Source organism: Callithrix jacchus, chromosome 14, assembly GCF_049354715.1.
Source record: "Callithrix jacchus isolate 240 chromosome 14, calJac240_pri, whole genome shotgun sequence".
NCBI classification, from domain to species: Eukaryota; Metazoa; Chordata; class Mammalia; order Primates; family Cebidae; genus Callithrix; species Callithrix jacchus.
This window is the reverse complement of record NC_133515.1, coordinates 108,114,507-108,135,801: the sequence shown is the minus strand read 5'-3', so window position 1 is coordinate 108,135,801 and position 21,295 is coordinate 108,114,507. Positions and strand designations below refer to the sequence as shown.

At 44.8% G+C, this 21,295-nt stretch overlaps 2 protein-coding genes across 2 annotated transcripts in view; one reads left to right on the top strand and one right to left on the bottom strand.

Moving 5' to 3' along the window:
• Positions 1-4,316: 4,316 nt before the first annotated feature.
• On the bottom strand, positions 4,317-19,967 carry CMPK2 (cytidine/uridine monophosphate kinase 2). Its single transcript, XM_008981183.6, has 5 exons — positions 19,157-19,967; positions 17,678-17,792; positions 15,420-15,621; positions 7,737-7,970; positions 4,317-5,964 (listed from the first exon to the last, which is right to left on the bottom strand). The coding sequence occupies exons 1-5, from the start codon at positions 19,829-19,831 to the stop codon at positions 5,847-5,849; spliced, it is 1,344 nt and encodes a 447-aa protein (XP_008979431.5). The 5' UTR covers positions 19,832-19,967; the 3' UTR covers positions 4,317-5,846.
• RSAD2 (radical S-adenosyl methionine domain containing 2) overlaps positions 19,901-21,295 on the top strand; it is a 38,789-nt gene continuing 37,394 nt past the window's right edge. The window contains exon 1 of the mRNA XM_078350019.1: positions 19,901-20,128. Within this exon, the coding sequence (XP_078206145.1) occupies positions 19,942-20,128 (187 nt within the window). The 5' untranslated portion in view covers positions 19,901-19,941. The remainder of the gene's footprint in view (positions 20,129-21,295) is intronic.

Sequence of the window (21,295 nt, the reverse complement as noted above, 5' to 3'; positions counted from 1 at the left end):
GACTTCTAATATGGCCACTAGAGCCTCTGTTTTTCTCATATTTACTCTTTTTCTCCTGGGCTTCCTCCTGGACTCTATTGCAAAAGATCAAAGTAGCCACTTTCAGGAGGTTCTCTAGAGTACTGTCTGGATCTATAGCCAGTTTCTGCAACTTCCTTTTGATATTAGGGGCTGCCTGGATAATAATTGTGTCTTTTAAGATTAGCCATCCCTCAACTGAATCAGCAGGTAGGGAGGTGTGTTTCACTTATGCTTCTCTCAGCCTTTCTATAAAGGCTGAGGAATTTTCATCTTTTTTAAAAATATATCATGGATAACTTACAATAATTAGTAGGTTTGGTACTGGTCCTTCTCAAGCTTCTCAGCATGCTTATCAGAAAGTGTTTTCTATTCAACTCATCTATAGGATCATTGGGATTCCAATTGGGATTTTCAAGGAATACTGCCTCCCTCCCTATGGGAATGGATATTCTGCTATTTGCTCACCTTCCTTTTCTCTTTTGCCCTCCCTTATTTTAGACTTATTCCTTTACAGACTTTTAGACTGCCTATAGGAGATATGTTGTTCATATCGGAATGTTTCCACTTCCTGTAAGCCTGCCTGCTTTTCTGAAACAGTTAGGGTTTGGCTTAAAAGTAGTATAGCATCTCTCCATGTAAGATCAAAGACTTGGATTAAATTTTGGAAAGCCTCTATATATCTATCAGGGTCACCAGAGGACCTGTCTATGTACCCCTTTATTTGTCAAAGGTCTTTCAATGAGAAAGGAACTTGAACCCTAGTAGCATAATGTCCACTGGGCATTTCCTGCAGGGGCAACAGCAAAGTTGGGAATTTCTTGAGTGGTACAACCAGAGGAGCTAATGATTTGGCCATTGGGAGCCCTGAATAAGTGGGGCAGGTAGGGCACACAGAAGTAGCATTTGAAGATTTCCCAAGGGTTTGACTCTCTGACTTTGGGGAATTATCTTTTGTAGGCTTGTCTGACATGGCTGCCAAGAGTGTAGGGTCAATTGTACAATGCTTAAAAAGATTTGGGTTGTCTCACAGGGCAAAGAAGGGTTGTACATAGAAAACCTCAGACCATTTACCCTCCCACCTACAGAAAATACCTAGTTGTTGAATAGCATAGAAATCAAGACTTCCTTCAGAAGGCCAGGTTGGTTCATCCCCAAGACGGTGAACAGGCCATTCCCTTATATATAATATGAGCCATTTTATTTTCAGATTCTCAGGGTCAAAGGAATTCCAGTGATTCAGAATGCACTTGAGGGGAGTACAGACTACAGAAGGTTTGTTACACATCTAATACGAGAGGGGAGACAAGGCATCCCTCAGTCCCCTTCCTCATTTCTGTGATACCCAAGGTGGAGAGAAAGAGAAAAAGGGCATCCCTCTTTTTCTTCTTCCTTCTATTCTCTGGGTGGGTCCCTGCAACCATCATAGATGCTGTCCTATGGATGCAAGCATAACTTTCACCCATGGATCCAGAGGAGACCAGTATGCAGGACTAGTCATGTTCACCTGCATGAGGCCCTGGCTTTCTGCCCTGTGGGATTCCTAGACCCACTCAGCCCAAAAGGCTCCCAAGGTACCCCAAGAGGCCTAGGAGGAATTACATAGTAGTTGGATTTGGGCAAGACTCTTTAATGGAGTGAGCATCCCAATACCATCTCTGGCTTCCCTTGCTATGGCCCAAGTGAAAAATCAGAATCCCACAGAATGGGACTGATAATAACTTCCAAACATAAAATTCCTTTTTTTTAAAAAAAAATCCCTATATAGTTGAATGCAGAACAGGTGCGTAAGAATTGAATGGCTACCATTCTTTTGATGGGGACAATATTGAAGTCAAGATCTATCTTATCAGGATGGCTACCTCCTGGCTGTCAAAACCAGGGATTTTTTTTTTTTTGTCTACAAATAGGACATGTGGCCTGATAACTGACTGAGGAAAGTAAAAGGGAAAAGAAATGGGAAACAAGAGTTTGGGGCAGAGATGACAAGGCTCCCTACAGAGAAAGATCCCATTCTACTAAGTGGTGCTGTAGGGTTAGAAATGTTAAATGAAAACTGACTCCAAATTCTTTTCAAGAAAAAGTTAGAAAGACAGATTTGTGGTTTGATAGGTTATCCTCATAGTAAGCCCCCCTCCATAAGAAAATTAACTTCCCTCATGAAAGGTCTGTTTAAATTCCCTGGACAATGCTGAACTCTTATATGAGGAAAAAGTAACTCAAATAGAGAGGAGGATATTCTCTCAGGGTGAAAGATTTTTCCCATATTGTGCTATGAATGTCTATTATTGAGAGATATAAAGGCCCTTACCAGGTGAAAATTTAGACTGAAGTCATAAATTCTCAATTTATAGGAAATCACAAAACAATACTCTTTGAATTACATTCCCAACTACTAAGACACTAACTAACTCTACTCAGCAAGATTATATCCCTAGGTTGCAAAATCACCAACATATTGCATACAAAGAAGAGACAGGAGACATGATAGCCACAAGAAGAAAGAACAAAAATGTGGTAAGGAAAGATTGGAAGTCCTTGTTCTGACTCTGTGATGAGCTGTAGAGACTGGAGTTAGTCCAAGGGGCTTCAGAAAACACTGAGAGGCAGCCCCAAACAGAAACCTTCAGCTGCCCTGGGACCTTATAATCCCTCGTGACAGCTAGGCCCGTGGTGAAAAGAAACTAGATTAAAATAGACAAGAAGCCTCGGAAATGCAAGTAAAGGGTTGAAGTTGAAGGTCAACTCTTACCCTTCTGATTAATTCCTTTCTTCCTGGCCAATGCACCAAAATATGCTGGAGTCTTACCAATGCACCAAGATGTAACAGTCTTCCATTGTGTGAAAGTTCTTTGTCCTACTTCCAAGAAGATTAAGGCATGCAGACACCAGGGTGAAGTTGGAGTGAAAGTTTAATAAGCTCAAAAAGAAAAGTCTTCTAACGAGGTGCCTACTATGAGGCCAGTTCTGGGGGTTTTATGAACTGGAAAGGGGAAGGAATGTGCTTAGTCTGCAGGCTGTCCTGGAGAAGGTGACTCAGCACAGCCAGGCACCTGGCCCAGGACCAATCAGAAAGCCTGGCATGGGACCTTGGCCTAGGACCAATCAGGGGCTGAAGTGATGATTCACAGAGACTGCTTAGCTTGGCCCGGGGACCTATCAGGAGCTGGAGTGAAAGTTTGACCCAGAACGTTGGCCCAGGACCAATCAGAGGCTGAAGTGATTGATGATTCATAGAGGACAAAATCAGTCCAAAACCAGAAAAGGAAAGTGCGCCACTGGAACCCACTGGAGCCTACTGTGCCCAGCCTTTTGTGGGCAAAAGGAGAAAGAATCTTTTCCTGGGAGCCCGGTGACTATACAAAGGACGAAGTCATTTTTATGCCAGAACTTCTTCCCTCATCTGAGTGAGCCAGAGGTTTGTGCAAGCTTTGATCTGAATCAAAGGGCCAGAGGTTGTCCTATCTGTGCAGCCATGGGCATTGTCTCCAGGCACAACACCCTTTGCTAGTTCTCTTCTCAGTGCCTGCAGCTTGGCTTTTCCCCAGGATGCTTTTTACATTATGTGGGGGTGAGGCACTGACCAGTGGGCTGAGGGCTCTCCAGGGACCCTTCCTGCTAAGGGAAGCTAACTAACTACTCCAGTGTCATCCTCATCTTTTGATCCTTAGATGGCTCACTGTCACCTCTGAATATAGCTGATATGAAGGGTTAAAGGGGAAAGGGATAATATCCTCTTGACATTTCAGATATTCCTTCTGCTCAAATACTATTGGCAAGAAACTAGCCAGTTGTCCACCTCTAGCTGTAAGGGAGCCTTGGAAATGCACTAGGAATTCTCAACACCCACGTGCCAGGCTAAACACTCTATTACCATGGAAGAAAGGAAGAAAAAATTTGGGGGCAACTAATAGTCTGTCACAGGAACAAAAAATGAAGGTCATCTTGCAATGAGCAGAGCCAAGCAAATAATAAGTTGCCATCAGTTTTAGGGTAGGAAGTGCTATTTTATCTAATACTTGTAAGTCATATATACTTATCAGTGTATAAAAAGTCCAGGTGTACAAAGAATGGATTACAAAAAGTCTTTAATATTTGCAATGAGGAAATGATATTTAAAAGAAAACAATCACCCTCCCCTTTCTCTGAAAGCACGTTGACCACAAATTCCACTCAGCCTGCCAGCTCACACTTTCATCTTCTTTACCAAAACTTCCCTCCTTTATATCACAATATTAAAAGGGGAACTGAGAAAGCACTTTTCAGACAAATCAATACGTACCCAGGATGACAGCATAGATTAGTAAACCACAGCAAAGTTTATTCATATGCAAGGGACATAAAAATACATTCATTGTTTGTTTTTCTAGGCTGCCAGTATAAGCGTTCAAAATGTTTAAAGTAAATACAACCAATAATAGTTAGATACCACATTGCAATGAACCCTAATGCTGTTTATCAGCTTTAAAATACTTTCAACTGAAACCAATTACATTTTTATATACGTAGAGATATTATATAGACATTACCTATAGCTTTAAAAATTCTACCATGTTAACATGAAACTTTATTAGAATTTAAGATTCTGTAGGGTAAACCTGATAAAGCCTTAAATTTAATTATGTTGGAGTAATGTCTTCTTAAGAAATGGTAGATAGGATAAAATAATTTACAGATTTATCTGTCTTTGAACTGGAAGGAATTTTAGGTAATCACCTGGTTCAGCCCACTCCCTAGAGCCACATAGTTCTATGATTTCCCCTTCGCTCAGCTAGTTTCTATCTAAAGAGATATCGAGGCGATTTCCTGTGTAATCATGAGACAGTCAGTGCAAGTTAATTTCCTAAGAAATCCTACTCCAAGATCCACTGTATGTATTGAGCAAGATAAATTAAGTTTGCATAATGAAAATACACAACAAACACTGTATTTAGTGCTTTGGCTCCACTTTTAATCAGTGAATCGTAGCTCCTATGCTGAGGAAACATATTATGTATAGATTAATATAAATAAATTAATGGATTGACTAAGTGAAATGCATCCAGTTCAATGGAAATGTGCATTCCATCCAGAGCCATACTTTAGAAAAAAGGAAAAGGAATATAAATAAGCAAAACATAATTCAGAGGAGGTTGGTATATTTGAAGTTGGAGCATCTTGGCTTGAATGTCTTTATATATGACTCAAAAGCCTATCAAAAGGGCTCTGAGTCTCAGACACAAGATCAACGCCTTCTTTGTAAGTGTTCCTTACCCAAAATTGGCTCTGCAGGAGTGTCCTTGGACAACCAGGACATATAGACAGCCTCTGCAGGAACTCTTGGCTCTAGAATTTGGGACCGAGGGAGATGCAGCGAGCCCATCATGATGAGTGCAACCAGATCTGGAAGAAGTCAATGCTGGGTACATCACGATCTCATCAGCAAGCTGGCGTAGGAGAAGGAGAGGCTGCAGGGGCCCCGCTGACCTGGAAGATCTTCTCTGCTGCTTCTGTACAGCTGGCGCTGTCTGAATAAGACAGGTCTCCCAGAGATTTGGTGCTGATGGAGTGAAATGTATGTTCCAAGGAAATGTTTACTATGCCAGGCAGAAAGCAATCGGTGGTCTCTCACTGGAACATGATGAGAGGGTCCATTCTGATGACGGGTCCATCAGTCAGAAGAGGGTTCCATGGCTGGAGTAAAATTAAGGTGCCTGGTCTCCAGTGTTTGCCACACAACATGCTTGTACAACAGAAACTTGGGAACACTGCAGAACAAATGGTGCATGTAGATGTTCCAAACAGCATCTGATCTAGTAAGATGTGGCACCTGATCAGAATAGCTACAGTTACTTACATCTATTTTGTATTAGGCTTAAGACCATCTGCAGGACCTTTTCTCTGGAGGGGCTGGCATCAACCACGTGGCAGCCAGGATTCTCCATCCGCTGGTAGGACATTTCTACCCTGGGGACAGGCAGAAACACAAAGAGTTGGTCTACTTTTACACACAGCTATTTCCATTAATGTTATTTTCCTACCATAGTATAAAAAGCTTGAAATAAGCTTCCCATCTCACTTATCTCACTGTAACTAGCTGTGCTCACAGAACACATTGATGCATTTTGCTTAATAAATAATAAATGAATAATAATGTTTAATAGCTAGCATTTGTTTTCTGCCAAGTATTAGCATTTTACATGATTTTTCTCTTTTAATTCTCAAAGTAACCTTACGAGGGAGACTACCAACATCCCTGTTTTGCAGAGAGAGCAACTGAAGCTCAAAGAATTTAGGTGATTTGCTTAGTGGCAAATTTCCCCCCAGTCTGTGCCCTGAATAATTTTCATACAAGCCAGAGCCCTTAACATGTGCATGGTTTTCACTGATGACTCTTCTCATATTTTGCCAGAAATCTACACATCCTTTCCATGCCAGCTGGTCTCCATATGTATAGAGAGTGATTAGTGCCTATTTCCTTATGGAATCATTATAGCACTGTGCTTAAAGCAGAGGTGCCAAGGTATCGGCTACACTCACAACTCTGGTTGACCACTTCCTAGCCAAGTGAATTGGTCAAATCTCTTATCCTCTCTGTGCCTCAGTTTCCTCTTCTGCAAAATGAAGACTGAAACAATACCTTCCTTGCAAACATGTACTGAGGTTTAACGGAATTAATACAAGCAAGTGGCATAATGTAGTATCTTTACCCACAGCAGCCACCATTATGTATATTATAACATTACTATGTCAGGATAACAGTGCTATCATTGTTTAGTTAGAGAAAATACTTCTGCTTCACTTTTTAAAGGCAATGCTGTAGAACTGATTCAGTCATAAGTCAGGAGGCCTGGCCAGACTCTGTTCTGCCGTCATGTTTATAACTTTATAATTAAACCAAACACACTGGCTGCAGAATCTGAAAGATTTTAATCCCGGCTTTACTACTGAAGAGCTATGTACATTTAGAATAATCACTTAATCCTTTGAGCCTTAACGTTGTAAACTGTAAAACACGGCTAATGTTTTCTTGCAAGGATGACATCACATAAGTAAAATGCCTGACACATGGGAAGCACCTAATAGGTAAATGTTACTATGAGCTCGTTATCTAGTGCTCTGTGTGATTGTATTAAGACTGGGGAACCTGAGGCACAGAGCCGCTTACTGTCTTCTCCAGGTGCAGCTGCTCCTAGCACAGCCGGGACCAGCAGCAGGGTCTGATCCCCAGTCTGATGACCTTTGCTTTAAGATACCAATGCTAGGCCGGGCATGGAGGCTCACGCCTGTAATCCCAGCACTTTGGGAGGCCGAGGCGGGTGGATCACGAGGTCAAGAGATCGAGACCATCTTAGTCAACATGGTGAAACCCCATCTCTACTAAAAATACAAAAATTAGCTGGGCATGGTGGCACGTGCCTGTAGTCCAGCTACTTGGGAGGCTGAGGCAGGAGAATTGCTTGAACCCAGGAGGCGGAGGTTGCGGTGAGCTGAAATCGTGCCATTGCACTCCAGCCTGGGTAACAAGAGTGAAACTCTGTCTCAAAAAAAAAAAAGGTAACAATGCTGCAGCCCTGTGGTGACAAGCCCACTGAAAGGGGCTAAAGTCACTTAGAGGAAGTTGCCTTTTGCATTTGAAAACTGGAAACAATATCACTTCCTCCCAATCCTAAAGCCAGTGCCAGTGTCTCCTCTCCCTTCAGGAACGCCTGCTGCCTGCATTGCATCGGGACACCTACTTTTGACGAAACACACTGTTGGCCTCGAGTTCTGCTTCTTCTCTGGTCTTCTCCATGCCCCGGCCCTGCAGCCTCTGCAGCCTCTCCTCAGGACTCACGGTGAGCAGCAGGACGAGGTCAGGTTTCAGCAGGTCCTCTGGCCACTGGTATACAGGGTGATGGGCTGGGGGCAAGTGCTGCAGACCTCCACTCACCTCAGTGGCTATGGCATAGGTGGCCGTGCTGTGCCAGTACCTCAGAAGGAAAGGAGTAGTGAGTTCTCTGTCTGCAGAAGTCAAAATATCAACTGAAAATCAGCAGCTGCGAATGATAAAACCAGGGTTGGCTCTACAGAAGTTTTCCCAGTATTGTATAAGTTAAATAAAATTAGGTTGCATAAACTAAAAAAGGTTATACAATATTGTTTAAAAAATAAAATCAACAACAGTAACAATGCAGTGTGATCTTCACACAGCTCCACTGACCCATCTCAAACTACCATTTAGTGTGGCCTCCTCCAGTGCAGCTTTTTGGTCCTGCTGTATGCTTTCCTCTAAGAAAGAACAGAGGGTGACAGAGGACGATGAACCTGTTTGGCAGTTCATTTGTATTTAAGGGCTGTGTCTTGGCAGACTAAAAACCTGGAAAGGCCATGTCAGTTCCTATACTGTTTTCACGTTAAACTTGCCAATGAAATTCTCATTCTGGGAACTGACAAAGTCTTTGTTTCTCCCCACTATCCAGTCTGCTGATGGTGCCTCAGTAGGAGACACGGAGACAAATGCGCCCCGCACAGCTCTGTGAACGTCCCCCCAAGCCTATACACGTCAGTCACTCTTTCTGCTGGCTGTTATAAAAAATGCTTTTCGGGGAGGAAAACAAAATCATTACCATAAACAAAACTCAAATCAGCCTCCATTTAAAAATGCCTAGTGGCTTCTTACAACCTACAGGAAATGCTAGGCCTCCAGATAAGACCCAGAACATCCCTCGTAGTCTGAACCTGCATACCTTTTCCTCTGGTGAGAGTGACCGCTGTCAGCCAACAAAATTCTCCTCTCCCTTCAGACTCCTAGGAAGCCCCCAAGCAGAACTGATTGTTCTCTCCTCTGTGCTCTCAAAACCTTTATACCCGACTCTACTGAAAAACTCCTCAGTGTAAATTAGAGCTGCTAGTTACAAGTCTATCTCTTGTCTCCTCCATTCGGTAATTTCTTGAGTGGGAAATCTGTTTTAGTAATGCATGTCTGGCACACAATAGATATGCAGTGAATGTTCGTTGGGTGTATAAATGAATAAATGAATTTAAATGATTTCCTGTATTGGCATAGCTTATTAGACTCTTGCCCTGTTCATGCCGTCTTCCAGTTTTAAGTGACTAAATGGACAATTCAGATCAATGTAAAAGAACCATCACCCACAACAAATATTTATGATATAAACATTCCAACGTAGAGGTGCCCAGGGGCCCCTCCTCATCTGTATTTTCAAATTACCATCTTCAATTATTTAAAGTCCTAAAACTTTGATCATTTTAGAATTGAACTCCTCTCCACAGTGAAAAGTACACAGTGGTATCTGCATAATATATTCCCTGTGTCACCTGGGCTCTGCCTCCTTCTGCCTCTGCCCCCCTACTTGTTTGCAGATGTAGCTAAACATCATCTAAGCTGATACAGTCTCAATTTCCCTATCTGGAAAACAGAGATGACACAAGCTTTGTTTTCCTTCCATGATTGTTGCAAATATAGATAAGTGCTTACAAAAGAACTGTTATTATGAGATAAATATCCAATTCTTATCAGACACTGGTTATAACTAAAGCCACATCATTGCAAATTATAACAGAACACAGGACAGCAGTGACAAGGGCAAAAGTAAAAAATTCACTTGGGACTTGATAATCCCAACGCCATCCATCTTCCAAAGCCCTTGTTCACCTCCAAAAGTGTGCTCTGAGAGCTTCAGGCCATTGCCAGTTCCCATGAATTCTGCCTGGACACCTTCCTATGTGTTACTTACTCACTTCCTGTTACTCACAAACTAGTACTTTCAGCTTCTCTAGCAGATGGAGTTTGTCCCCCATACTCAAAAAAGCCAGTACGGGTCTCAGTTTTCCTTTTCTGGCACTTAAACTATAATTTACGTCATGATCTGCACATGCTCCAGATTCACTGAATTAAATACCTACCTATGAATGCAGAATCTGATATCATCTGAATTTTCAAAGTCTTCTTTATTGTAGAAAAAACCACCAGCAAGAATAGATTTCCAAAGGTAATAGGGATAATCAAGTCTCCAACCTTAACCACAGTTCCCATCAAAAATTACCGTCTCTCCTATTTTTCAGCCAGATGATGGTGTTGTCTAAAATGGATTTCACTAAAATCTTTAAACCTGAACAAAACCCACCAAATACAACAAATAACTGCTCTTTTCTTTTCACCTGACAAGGTGATTCAGGATTTCTTTAAAGAACTAAATTGCAGACCATTCACAAGAAGACAAATCAAGGGAAAGAATTAGGGACCTGTTTTCTATAGAGCTCTCCCACTGACAACAGGGCTGCTTGTTTTAAATAATCACACCTTTAGGCTAACAATTTCAGATGCTTCCCACTATTTAGCATTCTCCATTCCTGCCATCAGGGAAGCCACATTAGTTCAAATCAAAAGCAATTTGCCAACACATTATACACAGCTGCTGTAATAATGCTTTATATTTTAATACCGATTTCCTGTTGTCAGGGCACTTCCACACACATCAATTCACTGGATCTTCATCATAAGTCTTAACAGTAGGCAGGGAAGGGGGCATGAGTATCCCCACTGAACAGATCAGAAAACTGGACACAGAGCCAGAAATCCCTGCCTGCACACGGAGGCCAGCACTGCCTCAGGATCCACAGGCGTCCTAGGAAATAATGTCCCTCAGAAAGTCATACCCTACCAGGAAAACCTTAGTCTTTCTCTTTGAAATAAAGGAGGCTGTATCAAAAAACATATCAATATGGTTTGGTTCTTTGTCCCCACTGAAATCTCACCTCAAATAGTATCAGGTTGGTGCAAAAGTCATTGCAGTTTTTGCCATTAATAGTAGTATCAAAAACCGCAATGACTTTAGCACTAACCTATTAATTCCCACGGTTGGAGATGAGGCCTGGTAGGAGTTGACTGGATCGTGGGGGCAGACTCCCCCGTTGCTGTTCTCGTGATGGTGAGTTGTCACAAAATCTGGGTATTTAAAAGTGTGTAGCACTTCCTGCTTCTCTCTCTCTCTCTCTCTCTCTCTCTCTCTCCTGCTGCCATTCTTCCCCTTCACCTTCCGCCATGATTGTAAGTTTTCTGATGCCTCCCCCGCCATGCCTCCCATCTAGCCATGCAGAAGTGTCAGTCAACTAAACCTCTTTTCTTGATAGATTATCCAGTCTCAGGATGTCTTTATAGCAGCGTAAGGATGAACTAATACAGATATCACATATGATAACATCAGGCATGTCAACAACAGGACAAAAACATTTTCCAGGCAAAGCCTTCCCATAAACGAACAAGATTTCTTATCCTCTTCAGGTCCTCCCAAGATTCCACATAACTTGCCAACTTTGAAATGATTATTGTGGGCTGGGTGTGGTGGCTCACTTTTATAATCTCAACATTTTGGGAGACTGAGGCAGGCTGATCACCTGAGGTTGGGAATTCGAGACCAGCCTGACTGACATGGAGAAACCCCATCTCTACTAAAAATACAAAATTAGCTCGGTGTGGAGCTGAGTGTGGTGGCACATGCCTGTAATCCCAGCTACTAGGGAGGGCGAGGCAGGAGAATTGCTTGAACCCCAGAGGCAGAGGTTGCTGTGAGCCGAGATTGTACCATTGCACTCTAGCCTGGGCAACAAGAACAAAACTCCGTCTCAAAAAAAAAAAAAAAAAAAAAAAAGGAAAGAAAAGAAAAAGAAAGCAATCATTATTGTGTTATCCCCATTGCCATCCCAGGGTTACAACTACTCAGGGGCCATCGCAGTCTAGACTGCAACAACAGCCTTCAAGCTGATTCTGTTTCCTTTCTTGCCCCTCCCCCACCACACACTTTATTCTCCACATATACTCAGGGTGGTCTCCTGATGGAATACTTCAGACATACAGAAAAGCGTACAGAGAAAGATATTGTTTCAAGAAAGGACTAGTAGTTCTGTGTACAGATATGACAAATCAGCTTTTAAGTGACAAACTTACCCATCAGGAACAAGTGGAAAAGCTAGAGGAGTCAAAATTCAAGCCTGATAATACCAAATGTCAGCAGGGCTGTTAGTCACAGGGAACTGGCAAACACTGCTGTGGGGAGGGGAGGAGACTCAACATTCTTTCAACCTCTTTAGAATACTTTTGCAATACCTACCAAACCTGAGCAGCCACAAGACCCATGCCCCTGCAGTTCTGCTCCTGGGTATCAATGCAACAGAATTGCATCCACATGTGCACCAAAACTGGATAAAAGCTAGTTCACAACAACAGAGGCAAATCTTAAAAACACATGTGGTATGTGCCAGGCCTCCATGCGCAAGCTTGGAGCGTGAAAGTCTGAAGTCCTGCTTGCCTCAGCTGATGTCTCCCACCCACTGCCTGCATTCGCCATTGTCCCTGACTTCTTCCCTGGACAAGCCCCTCACCCAACCCTGCCATCTTAACTGTTCTTACGATAACGTAAATATCTCTATCCAACCCTGCCATTGTAACTGAACTTGTGGCCATGTATACTCCTTGCCCCCCATCCCCCACCACTGTAACTGACCTTACTCTGCAACACCCCAGCCCCACAAAAAACTACCCAAACCTATAAAACCAACTCCTATCCCACTGCCCTTTGCTAATGCCCTTTTTGGCCTTAGCCCACCTGCACCCAGGTGAATAAACAGCCATGTTGCTTACACGAAGCCTGTTTGGAAGGTCTCTTCTTTCAAAGCACGTGTTTTTTTCAACAGCATGAAAGAAGTCAGGTGCAAACAGAACTCAATACCTAACAAATAGTTGCATTTGTAGAGAGTTTAAGAACAGACAGAACTAACATATGGCTATGGCAGTTGGAACAGTTGCTACCCCTAGGGAGGAAATGGGCAGTGACTAGGTGGGGGCAGAACAGGGGTGTAGGAGCTGTGGCAGACTCTCATTCTTGATCTGAGTACAGGTGACTTGACTCTGTTCACTGCTTGAAATTCCTCGAGATTTACATTTATCATTAATGTTCTTTTCCAAATATGCCATACTTCAATGCAATTGCTTATCTTTACAAAAATAAGTAAACCTTCAGAGAGAATAAAATGAATACTCAAGAAATGTTAAGAAATAATCCAATTGCAATCAAAGCCCTTCTGAACACCTTATCAACCACCTTATCTCCACTTCTCAGAGAACAACTTTCTCAAATCTACTGTTGAGCATCCTTTCACCTCTCTACTCTGCAGTATGGATAACTGCCGGTGGATTCTACTGAACGTCTTTCGGCAACTTGACATTTTCATTCAACATTATGGTTTGTAGTGCGTGTGCCCTCATGCATTCCACAGCGTGCTTACACTGCTGTACGGTTCTCCGCTTTGTAAACATGCTGGTATTTATTTATGCTCTCTTCTGTGGCTGAGCTTTAGGTTTTTCAAATTCTGCAATGGTATAAAGAAAGCTGAAAATAACTTTTGTGAGTTTCCTGCAGCAGGCAGGAGCAATCTTCCACTTTGCTACATCTCAAACTGCTCTCCAAGTGACTGTGCCAGTATCACATGATATGCTCTGACCAGCATCATATGAGAGTTTCTATTGATCCATATCATCTGAGGAAACTTTTAGTTACAATAGTTTTCACCAACCAGATGGGAATGAAGTGGAATCTCATGGTGACTGTACTTTGCTTATTCCTGAGTCCTCATGATGTAAGTTCAGATGACCTGCTTGTCATGTCCTTTCTCCTTTCTTACAGCATTTTTAAAGCTGTTTATTTATTTTTTCTTTTTTTTTGTGCTTTTCATTTTATTGTTTTGGGGATTTTTTTTTTTGAGACAAGGCCCTCCCTTGCTCTGTCACTGCAGCCTCAACCTCCTGGGCTCAAGGGATTCTCTCTCCTGAGTCTACTAAGTAGTTGGGACTACAAGTGGGAGCCACCATGCCCAGCTACTTTTCATTATTTTTTGTAGAGATGAGGGTTCGCTAGGTTACCAAGGCTGGTCTTGAACTCTTGGGCTCAAGCATTCTTCCCACCTTAGCCTTCCAAAGTACTGGGGTTACAGGTGTGAACCACTGCACCTGACCTAAAGCTGTTTCTTACAGGTGAATTTTTAAGGTATAAATCAGTTTATGTCTCTCCTTCATCAGAAACATTCCAATGGCTTGCCAGTGCACTCAGAATAAAGTCCACTCTATGCCATGGCCTACAAGCCTTATAGACCCTTCCTCTTCCCATTCATCCACAAATCACCTCCTCATCTACCATGTTTCCAGAACATAGAACATTTTCTAGTCATCAAATACATTAGCTTATTTCAGTCTTAGTTTCATTCTTGCAGATTCCTCTCTCCACACTGCTTTCTGTTACCTGGAATTTTCACATTTTTTTTTTTTAGATTAGGACTCTGACTAATGATATTGTCTCAGACAGGCCTTCCTAAACTTTATCTAGTCAGGGGTTAGCCATTCTCTAGCACATTACTTTGATTTTCCCCCTTCCCTGCATTTATCATGCTTTGGTATTATCTTACCTCATCTTATGTATTATCTTATGTATTTGTTCACTTGATAATTGCCTTCTCCTACAATGTTAAGTTTGCTCCATGAAAGCAGGGAATTGCCTATCTCATTGATATGATGTAGCTCTGTTCTCACCCGAATCTCATCTTGAATTCCCGTGTGTTGTGGGAGGGACCTGGTGGGAAGCAATTAAATCAAGGAGGCAGGTCTCTCCAATGCTGCTTTCACGGTTGTGAAGAGGTCTCATGAGATCTGATGGTTTTAAAAAGGGGAGTGTCTCCGCACATGCTCTCTACTCTTGTCTGCTGCCATGTGAGATGTGCCTTTTACCTTCCACCATGATCCTGAGGCCTCCCCAATTTACAAAAGAAAGAGGTTTAATGGACTCACCATTCCACTGGACTGTAAGTCCATTAAACCTCTTTCTTTTGTAAATTTTCCAATCTTGGGTATGTCTTTATGAGCAACATGAAAATGGATTAATACACTCATTTATCATTGAATCCTCTAAACTGAGACTAGTTTTTGACACACAGGAGGTGTCCAATAAGTATTTGTTGGGTAAACCAATGAACAAATAACTGAAAGTATAGACTCATTAATGTCCCCAATATGCTATTTCCAGCTACTCATTAATGTCCCCAATATGCTATTTCCAGCTACTCATTAATGTCCCCAATATGCTATTTCCAGCTTACCTTTTTGAGATCTATATTTCTTGTCAGTAAACTGGGAAAAACATTTAATATTCACCTACCGAAATTATCATTCCAGATACTAGTATTATATACGTAATTCTCTAGCAAATGCCAGGCACTGGGATAGGTAATTAACAATTCATAAGCAGCATTTCTATTATTATCATAATACAGTTTGACTTAACCACAATTTTGTCATGGCATATACATGTACACACACACACAAACTTATAAATTAGGGAGAAAATCCCTAATTCAAGGCATCTTATACCTACCTGTCTACAATCACAGGAGACTTGGCAGATTCTTTAGCTATTTCGGAGGCCACAATGTAATTGCCCAAAGAGTAAAAAGCTCTTCTAATGATAGCTGGTTCATCATCAAAGATTTTCCTCCACTGGCCAATGCAAGAGGGTGGTGACTTTAAGAGGACAGCCTTAAGCGAGTCTGCCACTGACTGGGTCACTGTGGTTTTACCTGCAGGTCACACACAAAGAAGACACATCTTAACCACAGCCCAGAAGTTAATATTGACTTAGAAAGAGCAAAGACATTCTCTCCACCTGCAGATCAAAGGAGGAGACTAAATAACAGGATTCTTTATAAAATGATATAGACCCACAGCGAGTTAGGATTCCTCTGTGTGCTGTTAAGAAATCTGGAGGAAGCAATTTTGGTTAGGGAGCAAATCCAGTGTTGGGAGTCCAGATACAAGAGGCCCTTTTATGTATGACTTTTATCCTGGCAGCCCAGCTACTGCTCACCCTCTTGCCATGTTCTCCAATCTGAGGACACTCTCTCCTCTTACTCTGTCTGTGGTTGACAAACCCAAGCCTGGCACCCACGGCGACTCTTCCCACCCCTCCTCTCTTTCTACCTTCTTCATATCCTGCTTCCACTTCTGTGTAATCCCTTTCTAATTTCCAGCCTTGGTTCTACCACTCACTCCTGCGCTTGCCCCTTTGGGCTCGGCCTTTAGAGCTTCCGTGTCTGCTTTAGGCTTAGCTTCCTCCCCAACGGCACGGCTTAGGCCTCTCTGACTTTGAGACCCCCTTGCACAGCCTTGGGTGAGAGATTAGCCCCTTGTCAGAGCCCATCTCACAATTCTCAGTTGCTGCCTGCAGCTCAGGACAGGTGGTGACGAGAAGATGACCTACTCCAGCACACTGTGCACTAGCTTCTCTGAGCTCCTGCTGTTTCACTTTGTTTATATGTTTCTCTATCACACACTTACCACTTTATTGCCAACTGTCTATTTTCTTTTTTTTCTTGGATTGTCAGGATAGGCCCTAACAGTAGCTACCATTTCAGCATCTACTAGGATCCAAGTACTCAGCACGTTATCCTCCTAATTCTCCCAGTGACCCTGCAAACCAGTTATTATTTAATCATCTTACAGATGAAGAAACTGAGCACTGGAGAAGTGAACAAATGTACCCGGACTCACCCTCCTGGCAGGCCTGGGTGCGGGATGCAAATGCAGGGCAAACAGAACCACTAGCCTGGGTTCTTTCTGCCACTCTATGCTGTCTCCCTGTGACATCTGTATGTGTGGATGCTGTGCTGAGGTTGAATTTTTATATCTCCTGTAATGCCACCAAATGTAAATTCGCTGTCGGCACAAAATAAATGATCAGCAAAACATATCAGCTGAAGGACCGATGGTGTTCCAATTCCCTCTGTGGCTGAAAGAAACTATGACTGGTTGTGGGCACAGCCAGTACACTTGAGTGATGACAGCTGGTCCCCTGAAGTCCAAGACATGGCCCGGTCATTCAAATGGAGCCAGGATGGCCAAGGTGGGCTATCACCTGTGCTGCGTCTGCTCAGTGGGGTACACAAGAGCCTCTATGTGAAAGTTGTCTTTTATTTATTAAAAGTAAAAGTCTGTACCCCTCAAGTTTACACAGGAAGAGAAACTCCTGTGCTGAACCACCAGATGCTAGAGTTCTCCAAGACCAGCCCTCTCCTTGGTGTCTCCTCTGCCACAGGAGCAGCGCTGCTGCCCCTTTTGTGTTTTGGTCTAATGTGAGCACATCCATTCTATTATGAGCTCAGTTTGACAGCTCAGAAGACTTTTTTCCCTTCCTTTTCCTAGTTCTTCCATATTTTGCTCCAAAAGAATCTCTGAATTTCCTGCGGTTCCTGGACATGCCACCCTGGTTCAAGCCCTTGCACCTTTGCCCATGCTGTTTCTTCTGTCTAGAGGACCTTTCCTGCTTTCAACACCTGACAACTCCTATCTGTACTTAAAACACAATCCAGGTATCACCCCTGACTATGCACTCCACACCACAAACCCCCCAGAGGCCAGATTCAGTGCCCTTCTTGTGTTCTGCCAGAACATGGATGCTCTGCATCCACACCTCACACTGCTTCACACTGAAGGTCTTATTCATCTCTGCAGGGCCTGCCACACGGTAGGGGCACATATAAGGCGCCATATAAAGTTTGACTTCACAGGAACTATTTCTGTTTCTGCAGCTAATCAGTTAATGTCATTGCCTATAACCAAAAGGTAATATTATCTTACCAGTGGCATCCAGTCCTTCGATGGCAACAACCTGGAACTTTCCTTTCTGGACCTGTTTCGGGCACTGGTCAACCAGGTCAAGCACCGCCCGGGCTTCAGGAATAAAGGAGGTACACTGTAAAACAACGCCTATCCATCAGCAATGAAGCCAGGGGTGTTGCAGAAATCACACCTAAATTGCTGAGGACGAGATTGCCGAATGCTAATAAGGTCTAAGTTATACTGAGCACTGTGCCAGGCCATGGGAATTCAGCGTAGTTTGAAGCTAAGATGGGCTGCAGTGTTTTATTTTATATTGAATAGCTGAGGCTCGAAAAAGCTGTCCTTGTCTGGATTGCTTGGTAGCCTGCAGCCCTCACTGAGCAGCTTTGAGACAGGCCAGGCAAGGCACATCACAGTGTCCTGTGACACAGCAACCATGGAACTACAGGCCCACTGGGAACATTGTGTCATGAGAATGGGTAATCAGCTACACAGTGGGCTGCATCGGCAGCATGTCCTCTCCTAGCTTCTCAGAGGGCTGAGAAAAAGAGCCAAGCACAGCAATCGTGAAGCCAGCGGAGCAGCGGCCCCCTGGGAATTCCCAGTTCCTCAACGTGCATTATCTCACTGCACACTCACAGCATCTCACAGCGAGGCCCAGACACTTATGTGCTTGCTCTGAGCAAGGCAATCTTCTAAGTGCTTTACAAGTATTCAGTCAATCCCTGTGATCACTCTGTGGAGGGGGAGAGGGGACTATTATTATACCCACTGTAGAATTAAGGAAACTGAGGCAGAGAGTTAAGAAACTCTTTCGAAGTGACACATTTAATAAATGCCAGAGTTTGCATTTAAATACAAATGGCTGATCTTGCACTCTTAACAGCTCTACAACACTGTGCCATAAGGTTGAAAAATATTCCCAAGATCCATGGGGCATCCACAGGGGTCATCCTTGTCACAGGACGACATCTGCCTAGCCGGCAATCAGAAATGAGTCACATGTTTTCTTAATCATCAGGACAACACCCCACAGAGGAAAACGGAGCAGCTGAGTACCCTGCACAGGTTCACCCAGTCGGTAGGTAAACACTGTTTAAGTCTAAGTTTCTTAAACCTCCTAAACTCATGCATTTTCTTTTTCACTCCAACATCCTTGAATGGTGATCAAAAGCAAATAAGTTACTTCCCAGCTGACATTATCTTCGCTCCCTCCGGGCAGACCCTTTACCCCTCCTTAGTGCTGTCGATGCTTTTACAGAAAGCATCGCACAGCTTGGCTTTGGACTCTGTCCCGCATCAGGTTCCAAGACTTGTAAACAAGAATCTTGAAAGAGCTGCCTGGCACAGAGTCCACCTTCCCCACCTGATTTATGAACAGAAATAAACAAACCACCCAGGCAAGAACCGACTTTACAGGTCAGCCTCTTGGTCCAGTTCTCTGGTCTGAAGGGTTCCGAGGCCACGCTGGGCGCTGGAATGGGACAGAACTCTTACCTCCTCCAACACGGCCCGGGCGACTTCCCTGTCCGGGAAGACAACGGAACTGGCCAGGTCTGGCACCACCGGGTGCAGCGGGGGCTCCGGAGTGGGCACGACGCGTGCGCAGCCCACCTGCAGGCGCCGGCCGTCCTGCATCTCCCAGAGGCGCTGCCACAGCTGACCGGGCGGGTCGGCCTCAAACTCTCCCAGGTGCGGGCGCGGGGCCTCCTGGCAGGCGCCCAGAAGCTCCAGCAGCGCGCGCCGGGTATCGGGGTCATCCTGGGGGTCCCGCAGCAAGAAGCCGTGCTGCGCGCCACCGGCCTGGCCGCCCGGGCAGTAGCAGAGGAGCCTGAGCAGTTGGCACCGCTGGAAGGGGCCGCGGCGCAGCTGGTGGAGCAGGCGGTGGTGCAGCCGCGCCGCCCGGACCCGCGCCCCGCAGCCGGCGCCGGGGGTCACGGGCACGCACAGCGAGTAGCTGCGCTCCGGGGGCCCCAGCAGCGCCGCCAGGCGGGGGTCGGGGGCGTCCTCGTGGCCGGGGGCGTCGGCGCGCAGGGCGAAGTGCGCCAGGCTGCAGTCGGGGAGCTCCAGGACGAAGCGGAGAGGCGAAGCCATGGCCCCAGCGCAGACCCCGCGCCGCCCGACCCGCGGCCCCGAGAGTCGTCCGCGCAGGAACCGGCGGGCGAAGGCCATGGGCGCGCCGGGCGGTCGACCCCGCCCTCGGCCGCGCCTCGGAAACGAAACCCGGGGGGTGGGGGAAGCGAGGTGACGGCGGGAAAAGGAAAGCGAAGCGCGGCAGGAAAATGAAAGCAAAGCGCTGCGTGAAAACGAAACCCCGCGGGGCAGGAACCCTGGGGCGAGGGCGCCCTTCCGGCCTCGCCTCTTCTCCGCGAGATCTGCGCGGTAAACAGCAAGCGCTGGGGAAACGCTCGGCCCCGAGACCCCAGGGGCGCGGCGCACCGAATGAGGACCTGGGCTCTCGGCCCCAAGGTAGCCCCGCGTGCGTTCTGTGGGTGACTGGCGGCCCCGACCCTGATTTGACTTCCTCCTCTGCGGCTTCTGCCGGGTGCATGGAGTGGGGGCGGGGTGCACGCGCGCGAGGGACAGATGAACAGAGGGTGTCCTTTCCCGGTGTAACTGGCTCTTCATCGCGCACGTGCAGGCGCCCTACCGACCTTGGATGACTGACCAGGCCCTGAAGACCGTGGGCGCCTTCCCTGACCTCAGCTCCCAGTTCTGACCGCGCGTCCCCGCCCCTCCAATCCTGCAGAGCTGCTTTCCTGCGGGAACAGGGCGCTGGCTCTTCCCTCTCCAGTATCTTATGTCACCTGTGCACTGACTCACCTGTGCACTGACTTACCTCTGCACAAGCATTTCCCTTTTCTCGGAATTGCCCTCTCCCTTTTGTTGACTCTCCAACTGGGAAGTGTCGCCCAGACTGGCACCTCGAAATCGCCTTTCATTCACCAAATTTCCTGCACTAAGGTGAAGTGTGTCAGGATAGCATCCTCTGCCTGCCACAGTCTAGCATCAGCACTGTTGCTACGCTATAGGGTAACTGCCTAACAGGATAACAGGGCCCTGTTACATGGATATTTTATTCTGTGTTTACTCATTAACTGATGTCTTTTAAAAATGATGTCAAGCAAAACAAAAGCAAAACAAAGGATAATAATCCCCAGGGAAAATAAAAAATTTAGAACTGAAACAAAGATTGAAAACATTCGATGAGCTGAAAGCAGTTATATTTTTTATGTCTTAATCAAGTTGGACTTAAACTTGGGGTTATGTTTAATTCTGAAGTCTTTTAACAAATGTGAAATATAGATAGGTGGTTGGCGTGTGAGTGAATAGGCCAAGAGGAATTAGAAATTTAAAATTGTTTAGCTCTTTGAGAATAGAATCGTTTTTATACTCTATGAGGAATTTCAGTTTTGGACATTTAGCACGTGCGGATGTTTTCACATGTTTGTAGTATATGAAAGCAAGAGTCTTCCTTTAAGTCAGTGCTGCGTCTTCAAGCCTGCTTGGCCTTTTCCCTATGCCATCCACCTCTCTGGATGTATTACTCTATCCTGGCTGCCATCACAAAATACCACGGACTGGGCAGCCTAAACAACAGAAAATGTATTTTCTTGAAGTTCAGGAGACCAGAGA

Coding starts and splice junctions, on each gene's coding strand:
- CMPK2 (XM_008981183.6), bottom strand. CDS start 19,831: ATGGCCTTCGCCCGCCGGTTCCTGCGCGGACGACTCTCGGGGCCGCGG. Junction 17,793..19,156: donor CCCGGGCCGTGTTGGAGGAG/GTAAGAGTTCTG, acceptor GTTGTTTTACAG/TGTACCTCCTTTATTCCTGA. Junction 15,622..17,677: donor CGAAGGACTGGATGCCACTG/GTAAGATAATAT, acceptor TGTGACCTGCAG/GTAAAACCACAGTGACCCAG.